This window comes from Ipomoea nil, unplaced genomic scaffold (assembly GCF_001879475.1).
Source record: "Ipomoea nil cultivar Tokyo-kokei standard unplaced genomic scaffold, Asagao_1.1 scaffold1971, whole genome shotgun sequence".
In the NCBI taxonomy this organism is placed as follows: Eukaryota; Viridiplantae; Streptophyta; class Magnoliopsida; order Solanales; family Convolvulaceae; genus Ipomoea; species Ipomoea nil.
Window position 1 is genome coordinate 825,956 of NW_017618399.1, and position 9,686 is coordinate 835,641.

At 46.3% G+C, this 9,686-nt stretch overlaps 1 protein-coding gene across 1 annotated transcript; it reads right to left on the minus strand.

Annotated features, from left to right (window-relative positions):
- Nucleotides 1-752: 752 nt before the first annotated feature.
- LOC109147035 lies at nt 753-4,493 on the minus strand. The gene is made up of 5 exons (XM_019294674.1): nt 4,244-4,493; nt 3,903-4,141; nt 1,513-2,921; nt 1,134-1,446; nt 753-1,031 (listed from the first exon to the last, which is right to left on the minus strand). The coding sequence occupies exons 1-5, from the start codon at nt 4,491-4,493 to the stop codon at nt 753-755; spliced, it is 2,490 nt and encodes an 829-aa protein (XP_019150219.1).
- Between the last annotated feature and the right edge of the window lie 5,193 nt (nt 4,494-9,686).

The window sequence follows — 9,686 nt, forward strand, 5'->3', positions numbered from 1 at the left end:
TTTCTTTCTCAGAAACATTTAGGGTTAGTGCCCCGATGTTTCTTTAAATACTCGCCGAGTCCCTCAGTCGAGGCGACTCCTCTTGGCTTTTTCACGGAAACGACTAAGGGTCTGGGCCCTTGTTTCCTAACTCTTTCTCGCCGAGTCCCTCAGTCGAGGCGACTCCTTAGGCTTTTACTTTCTCAGAAATGTTTTAGGGTCAGTGCCCCATTGTTTCTTTATATACTCGCCGAGTTCCTCAGTCGGGGCGACTCCTCTTGGTTTTTTCACGGAAACGACTAAGGGTCTGGGCCCTTGTTTCCTAACTCTTTCTCGCCGAGTCCCTCAGTCGAGGCGACTCCTTAGGCTTTTACTTCCTCAGAAACGTTTTAGGGTCAGTGCCCCATTGTTTCTTTATATACTCGCCGAGTCCCTCAGTCGAGGCGACTCCTCTTTGGCTTTTTCACGGAAACGACTAAGGGTCTGGGCCCTTGTTTCCTAACTCTTTCTCGCCGAGTCCCTCAGTCGAGGCGACTCCTTAGGCTTTTACTTTCTCAGAAACGTTTTAGGGTCAGTGCCCCATTGTTTCTTTATATACTCGCCGAGTCCCTCAGTCGAGGCGACTCCTCTTTGGCTTTTTCACGGAAACGACTAAGGGTCTAGGCCCTTGTTTCCTAACTCTTTCTTGCCGGGTCCCAGGAGTGGTTAACCGTAACTCGTACTTTTATTCAAGTCTTTCAAGACCCGCGGGCCCAAACATGTTTTGTCCCTTTCTATTGATAAAACTTCTTCAGGTGGATAACGTTCCAAATTCGATCCACGGGCTTGCCCTCCATGGTTTCCAGTTTGTAGGTCCCCGCTTGGACAACCTCGGCGATGCGGTATGGTCCCTCCCACTTGATCACAAGCTTACCCCCTTCTGTGGGTTGACTGGCCTGTCGATCCCGTAGCACGAGGTCGCCGACCTGGAAGGCTCGCGGACGAATCCGCCGATCGCGATATCTTTTCACCGCCTGTTGGTATTCAGCCATTCGCGCACTCGCGGCTTTCCTCTTTTCTTCAAAGAAATTTTTCTCAATTCGAAGACTCTCTTCGTTCTCCGTGTCTGAATAGGTACGGACCCGGTGAGTGGGCTCGACCACCTCAATTGGAACCTTGGCCTCAAAGCCATACGCGAGGGAGAACGGACTCTCTCCCGTTGCTCGTCGTTGGATGGTGCGATAAGCCCATAGGACTCGGTCAAGCTCATCCGCCCAATTCCCTCGAATGTCTTCCAATTTCTTCCGAATTCCATCCACTAGCGTTCGGTTCACATTCTCGACTTGTCCATTGGCTTGTGGGTATGCTACCGACACCTTAGTGTGGCGAATTTCATGTCGGCGGCAGAAGTCGGTGAATGCCTGGCAATCGAACTGTCGTCCGTTGTCGCTAACGATGTGCTCGGGCAGGCCGAAGCGGCAAATTACCCTTTTCCACAAAAAGCGTCGGCATTGGTACTCGGTGATGGTGGCCAGTGGTTCCGCCTCGACCCACTTGGTGAAGTAGTCGATAGCTACGACACAGAACTTCAAGCCTCCGGGGGCGACTGGCAATGGGCCCAGTAAATCAATCCCCCACTTGGCAAATGGGATAGCGGTGGTGACCGGCGTGTAAAAAGTAGCTGGCCGAGTATCTTTCTTGGCGAATGCCTGGCAAACGCCGCACTTGGATATCCATTCAATACAGTCTCGCATCATGGTGGGCCAATAATATCCTTGGACGACTAACTTCCGAGCGAGTGTGTGGGCACCCTGGTGCGCGGCACAGATGCCCCTATGGGCTTCGTCTATTATTTTCTCGGCCTCGGGCCTGAGCAAACATCTTAGCAAAGGTCCTCCGAACGACCGTTTATATAACTGCCCATCAACGATCTGGAAAGAGGGGGCCTTTCGTCGAACCCTCGCGGCGACTCCCGGGTCTTCCGGTAACTCGCCTTTTTCTATGAATCGCCGGATGTCCTCTATCCAGAACATCTCGGGATTTTTCTCTCGGTCCCATTCCTCGCTAGTCACTTGCTGGACCCTTAGCGGTGCTTCTTCGATGCTTGGTCGACTTAGCTCCTCTTTCTGACAGATTTTTACCAGGTGGTCCGGTACTCCTTCCAAGGCAATCTTGGACAATATGTCAGCTTCTATGTTATCCGTTCGAGATATATACTCTATTTCGTAGGCTCCGAACTCTTTTAGCATCTCAACCGCGCGTTCTCTATATAGAGTCATCCGGGCATTCTTTGCCTCGCATGTGCCTGAGATCTCCCCGACTACTAACTTAGAGTCAGTCTTGACTCGTAACCTCTCGACCCCTAAGGCCCTGGCGACTCGGAGGCCGTTTAACACAGCTTCGTACTCGGCCTCGTTGTTGGAGGCTTGGAACAGATAGCTCAGGGCGTAATACAGTCGGAATCCTTCGGGGGTGATGAGCACAACACCTCCTCCGCAGTGCTGTCGACTTGATGCTCCGTCCGCATGCATTTCCCACCATTCGCCTAGGCAGCTCTCCACGGCGCGTTCCTTTTCTTCCTCACTCGCGGTGCATTCGACCAAGAAATCGGCCAAGGCCTGACCCTTTATGGAAGGCCGGGGCTGGTATTCAATCCCGTATTGGGTTAGTTCTACGGCCCATTTTACCAGGCGGCCGGACGACGATGGGTTTCGCAAAACACTTCCGAGAGGTTGGTCTGTTAGTACTCGGATGGTGTGGGCTTGGAAGTAGGGCGCCAACTTGCGCACGGTAATCACCAACGCGTATACAATTTTTTCCAAGGCGGTATACCTTGACTCGGCAGCCTTCAGAGACCGGCTTACGTAGTAAACCGGGTGCCGGACTCGCTCTTCCTCTCGGACCAACACCGAACTCACCGCCTTGCAAGAGGCGGCTAAGTACAGAAACAAGGGCTCGCCCGCCTGGGGGGTAGACAATACCGGGGGTGTCGAGAGGTATTGTTTCAATTCTTCAAACGACTGCTGGCACTCCGGGGTCCAAGCGAATCCTTCCTTCTTCTTCATGGCTTCGAAGAAGGGCACGGTCTTATCTGCCGCCTTGCTTAGGAAGTGGCTAAGGGCGGCCAATCGGCCGGTCAGCCGTTGCAGGTCTTTTATAGTGCTGGGAGGCTGCATGTCGACGATGGCCTGTACTTTCTCAGGGTTAGGCTCGATACCTCGCTTGGTGACCATGTAACCCAGGAACTTTCCACCTTGCACGGCGAACGCGCATTTCTTAGGGTTCAGCCGGAGGTTGTACCTTAACATTACTTTGAAGCAGTCGGCCAAGTCTTCTGCGTGTTTGCTCTCCTCTCGGCTCTTGACGAGCATGTCGTCGACGTACGCGGCCATCGATTTTCCCAGCAGGTGCTAAAACAATCGGGCCACCATTCGGGTATACGTGGCTCCGGCGTTCTTGAGCCCAAATGGCATGACTCGGTAACAATAAACTCCGTTCGGTGTCAGAAACGCGGTCTTTTCTTCGTCCGCCGAGTGCATGAATATCTGATGGTACCCCCTAAAGGCGTCCATAAAGCTCAACAGCGCCGACCCCGCCGTCTCGTCGACCAGTTGATCGATCCGAGGTAAGGGGAACGGATCTTTTGGGCAGGCCTTATTAAGGTCGGTGTAGTCCATGCACATCCGCCACGCCGGGGGCTTGGGTACAAGGACCACATTCGCCAACCACTTCGGGTACTTAACTTCGCGGACGTGTCCGGCTGCGAGTAGCGTGCTCACTTCCTTCTTCACAAATTCTCTTCGGTCGTTGGCCAAGTATCGCTTCTTCTGCACAACCGGTCGATGCCCGGGATCCACAGCGAGTCTGTGCGATATGATCGATCAGTCGACGCTTGGCATGTCCTCCGGGCACCAGGCGAAGACCATCCGCTGTTCCCGGAGCACCTTTATAATTTCTTCCTTTACTTCCTCGGGGAGGCCGACTCCAATTCGGACTCGTCGGTCCGGCTGCGTGGAGTCGATCTCGACTTCTTCCAACTCGACGGCAGGCTCCGGACGTGGTATTATCGTCCTTTTTGGGGGCCTCTCTGCGATCTCATGGACCTGTATCTCGCGTTTGCTCATCCCCTTACATGCCTGTAGGTAGCAGTCGCGGGCGACCTTACGGTCACAGCGCACCGTGCCTATTCCGTTTGGCATGCAGAATTTTAAACAAAGATGCTCAATTGAAATCAACGCTCCTAGATCCTCGAGACCCGGTCAGCCGAGTATAGCGTTATGTGAACAGGCCAGATTCACCACAATGAACTTCATGCTGAGTCTCTGTACGTCTAAGCAACTGCCGATCTCAACTGGAAGTGTGATCGATCCTTCCGCCTCCACCGAGTCCCCTGTGAAACCGGTGAGGGGAGTTTTGACAGGACTCAGCTGTTCCCAAGTCATTCCCATTTTGATGAAGGTTTCTAGGTACAGCACATTGACGCTGCTTCCGGTGTCTACCAGGATTCGTCGAACGACAACGCCATTGATGTCCATAACTATAACCAACGCATCTCGATGCGGTGTTTCACTGGCTGGTAAATCTCGGTCGGTAAACACAATGGGCTCTCGGCACACCTTTTTAGGGTTCCCCTCGCGCCCGTACACCGTTCTGACGTATAACTAGCGGGCCCAGGCTTTTCTGGTGTTCGTTGAGTCACCACCTTCCGGCCCGCCGACTATCATGTTGATAACCGGCTTCTGACGCCACTGAGCCTCCTCCTCTTCGGGAGTCGGCTGCTTGCCTCGACTGTTTTCGGCAACGGCGGCGGGATCCTCATCCCCCCGATTGACCGATCTCCGCCTCCACTGATTAGGAGGCGGGGTTCCTTGCTGAATGATACCCTCCATGATCTTCTTCAGGTAGAAGCATTCCTCCGTGCTGTGAGTATAAGATTTATGATAACGACAATACTTAGAGGTCTTACCCATTTCTTCGTTCGTCGGGCGATCGTCGGTCGGCGGAGGCAGAGGCGGGGCAACCGTTTGTATCTCATGGACCGGACGTTCGGGAATCGGCCGATAAGCGTGGACGACGGGTCTGTCGTACGGCCGTCTGCCCTCGGGTCGCCGAGCTACATCTGGGCGCCTCTCCTTGGTTTCAGCTCGCGTCCTCTTCCCGCTGGCGGATCCGCCGACTTCGCGCTGCCGCTTATACTTCATAGCCTGCTCCGTGTTGGCCCTCTTGTTGGCCATATGAATGGCTTCTGCGTAGGTGGCCGGGCGATTGTCCCTCAGGTCTCGGTATAGCTGGCCGGACCGCAAGGACTCGATGAAGAAGGTGAGCGCCGTCTGGTCCTCGACCTCCTCTATGGACTGGATTTCTTTTTGCCAGCGGGCCAGATAGGCTTTCAAGGACTCGACTTCATCTTGACGAATGTCGCCCAAGTGTGTTAGGTCTTTTTGTGGTTTGATATTAGCGGCATAATGGCTCATGAAGCGGTCTGCCAGCTCTTCAAAGTTGTGAATCGATCCCGAGGGCTGTGCCACTAGCCACCTTTGTGCTGACCCTTTCAACGTGGGCAAGAAAGCGCGGCACATGACCGGATCTCGTACCTCCAAAACCTGCATCTTAGCCTGGTAGCTCAGCAAATGCTCCCGGGGATCGCCGGTTCCATCGAACGTGGCCTACTCCGGGAACTTGAAATCACCCGGTATCTTAAAAGCCCTAACCTCGTCCGAGAAGGGTAAGGCGGTCAGTAACGTACGTCCTGGGGATTTGGTTTTCCCCTCCATCTGTTCTTTCAGATTTCGCACTTCTTGCACTAAGTTCGCCACTTCGACCCTCTCCCGGGTGCGATTTCCTGTGGATTCCGTGCTCTCACCGATTTCAGACTCAGCCGGTTGGTCGGGGTTGTGTGGAGGTTGCTCCACGCGACGAGTCTCAGTCCTGGCTCTTTTGGTACGGTTCTTCTCTCGTGCAGCTTGTCGATGGCGAGCGGCTAACGGGGCATGACTGGGTTCCATCCGACCCAATCGTTCTCTTGCTGACCGACGCCCAACGCTGGGACCCAGCCGAGAATGAACGGACTGTACCGGTTGGCTTTCGGCACGTCGGCTCTGTTGCCGGTTGTCGGGCCTATGAAGCGGCTGTAACTCGCGTTGCGGCTGGCGAGTGATGGACTGTTCTCTCACTCCTAGGCTTGCTTCGGCGCAGGCGCGTCTGATTGCACGCAGCTGCTCTGGGGTGAGCAGCACTTGGCGCAATTGTTGGTTTATCGGTGGTGTCGGCGACGGTGTTGTCTCGTTTTCCCGGCTCCGGGCATTTCTCCGATTCAGCTGGCTTCTCAGGTCTGCTTCCCGTCCATTGTCATGACGGCTCGATTGTTCTTCACTTCCTGCCATGTCTGGAGCTTTTCTAATTCGACTGGGATTCTAATTGTCATTCCTCGGACTTGCCTCACTCAAGAGGACACGTGACTCTTAGTTTCGATCCCCACAGACGGCGCCAGTGATGGTTTTAGGGTTTTCGGGCCCAAGGAGGTCCAACACAACCTTTGGCTAGTGGGTGCACCTTTCAGTAAAATGTATGCCTATCTCGGAGATAATGCGAGTACTCGGAACCTTTTTGGTATTCTCCCCCTCTGGGTGTTCAATCGTCTGTACTTTTACAAGAATGGATGAGCCTTTATATAGTGGCTCCTCCTCTACCGACTTGAAGGCCTTTAATGGCCAACTTCAAGGCTAATTAAGATACGGAGCCGTTGGACGCCATTACTCGGTCGACCAACGGCTCTCCCAGGCTTGTAACGGCCCGACCGAGTCCTGCTTTCAATGTCTTAACGGCTCCCTTTTAAACGAACCTCTTCAATGCTCTCAACGGCTCCTTGAGCCGAGTCCTTTCCTGGGCTTGGGCCTCGGTCGACTCCTTGTCTCGGCCTAAGCTCCTACTGGACTCCTCTTAGCAGCTCTGAACTGGGCGCCCGTGCTTGGGCCTGGGCCGACTCCCGGACTCGGCCCAATTGCTCTTCGGGCTCCTCTCGACGCTGGCCCACTTCTCCTATCTATTTTCTTTGGGCCCCTATCTCTTGGGCCGGGGTCCTCACCCCATCAGGGATAATGCGCAATGATTATTTTTAAGTATTTCAAAGTATATCAACGCAATATTATATCGGAGATATTCATGCATATGTAAATAAATATTGAATTTGTTTATTTAAATCGGTAATTCAAAATATATAAATGCAAGATAATATTTATTGAATTTTCTAATCGATATTTGGTAGTGGTAGTTTACCCCTACATGTTTCATGCATTGTGAGATGTGTGTCGTTGGTTATCATGTGAAATATTGAACAAAATATTAATATTTATTATATTTGTATAAAATACTTGGTAAATAAATATATATAATGTATTTTGTATTATAACTTTGATATTTAATTACAAGATAATGTAAAAAGAAGACAATGGACAATACAGTGAATATAATAAATTAATAAATTTGAAGGTATTGAATCTTTGAATTGTAGAAAATAAAGATAATATAACTAATGAAATTATATCTATTTTTAAATTTTTTATAATGAATAATTTTTTTTAAATAAAGACATTATATACATCTAATTCTAAATTAATTAAATGCATATGTATTATTTTTTGTTGTAGCTACTACTTTATTTAGTTTAAGAGCAATAAAGTGGGCAAATTATGCTATGGAACCGTGTCCACCTTGCAAGGTGGACATGCATATCGGAGATGTTCATGCATATGTAAATAAATATTGAATTTGTTTATTTAAATCGGTAATTCAAAATATATAAATGCAAGATAATATTTATTGAATTTTCTAATCGATATTTGGTAGTGGTAGTTTTCCCCTACACGTTTCATGCATTGTGAGATGCGTGTCGTAGGTTATCATGTGAAATATTGAACAAAATATTAATATTTATTATATTTGTATAAAATACTTGGTAAATAAATATATATAATGTATTTTGTATTATAACTTTGATATTTAATTACAAGATAATGTAAAAAGAAGACAATGGACGATGCAGTGAATATAATAAATTGATAAATTTGAAGGTAATGAATCTTTGAATTGTAAAAAATATAGATAATATAACTAATGAAATTATATCTATTTTTAAATTTTTATAATGAATAATTTTTTTTTTAAATAAAGACATTATAGACACCTAATTCTAAATTAATTAAATGCATAATACATTATTATTTTTTGTTGTAGCTACTACTTTATTTAGTTTAATAAGAGTAATAAAGTGGCGTATATACTTTTCATCAACAATAATGCAATCATTGATTTTTTTTTTTAAAATACATACAAAAAATATTAATGCAAAAGTATAATTGAAATATTACGTTTTTTTCTGATCTAAATAATTAAAAGAATATTAATTTTTTTTTTCTGATCAAATGATTTTTAAAGTTCTTGATTTATAATCTTTGATGCTTAACTTTGAATGTTATGTATTTAGTCAGACTAAATATTTGAACAACATTTATGTTAAATTTTATATTATATATATTTTAAATATATTTTAACATATTCGTAGTATATGTTTAACAATTATGCCAACTCTAATTGGGATGTGGTTCGAAACTAAGACTTTTCTTATAGAAATTAATGTGTAAGTTAAAATAATAAATACTTAACGGAATATTCCGTTACTAAAGTTTATGCTAACGGAATTTAAGTTATTTAAGGAAAGAAAATAATATAATAGAGGGTAAATAAGGAAAATCAATAAAAAATACTAAAACAAAAATAATATGAACCATTCATTTTAAGAAACAATAGTATAATATGAATCATTCATTTTAAGAAACAAAAGGACCGACATTTTTTTTGTTCCAGTTAAGGGCCTAACATTATTGGCTCTTATTAGAATTGTAGATGTAGATTGTAGATGTGGATATAATAATGCTAAAGTATTGTTTTAATTACACTCCACGCTCATTTGACAATATATGTTATTGTATGGTTCTGAATTTTTGTTTCATTTTCCACACACACTAGTTTCATTTTAACAACATTAAAGTATCATTTTAATTATACTACAGTTTCATTTGACAATACGTTGTTGAATGAGCACTGTTTTTTAGTTTCATTTTTCACACACACTAGTTTCATACTAATAACACTAAAGTATCATTTTAATTTTACTACAGTTTCCTTTGACAATCATGATCCACATAGCACTATGGACCATGGTCCACTGTATTACAACTGAAGCAAAATATGGCCGGGGAGATTGAGGAGTCGTTATGCTGTGCAACCGTGTGTACCTGCATGGTGCACACGGTTGCAAAACAACGTCGTTTTACATTCAGAATTAGCTGGTAATTGGATAGACCGGTAAACCGTAAGCGTTGAGATTTGAACCCATGACCTTTGATTTGACTCTGATACCAAACTGAAGTATGTGCTCCATCTCAACTAAAAGCTTAAGCTAATAGTTGGATTGCACGTTAATGGCTATATGCTCACACTACACATCCATAATTACACATCTATAACTTCATAACTATATATTCAGAATTGCATGCATAACTACACATCCATAACTTCATAACTATACATTCAGAATTGCATGCATAACTACACATCCATAACTTCATAACTATACATTCATAATTGCATGCATAACTACACATCCATAACTTCATAACTATCATTCAAAATGTGAAATTATAAAATTATGAATATATGTTTACGTAACT

Excerpts from the sequence above, each read along its gene's own strand:
- LOC109147035 (XM_019294674.1), bottom strand. The coding sequence starts at position 4,493 with ATGGACATCAATGGCGTTGTCGTTCGACGAATCCTGGTAGACACCGGA. Across the intron at positions 4,142-4,243 it reads CATTGTGGTGAATCTGGCCT|GCACGGTGCGCTGTGACCGT; the intron begins GTTCACATAACG and ends CAAACGGAATAG. Across the intron at positions 1,032-1,133 it reads CGTATGGCTTTGAGGCCAAG|AGGAAAGCCGCGAGTGCGCG; the intron begins GTTCCAATTGAG and ends TTTGAAGAAAAG.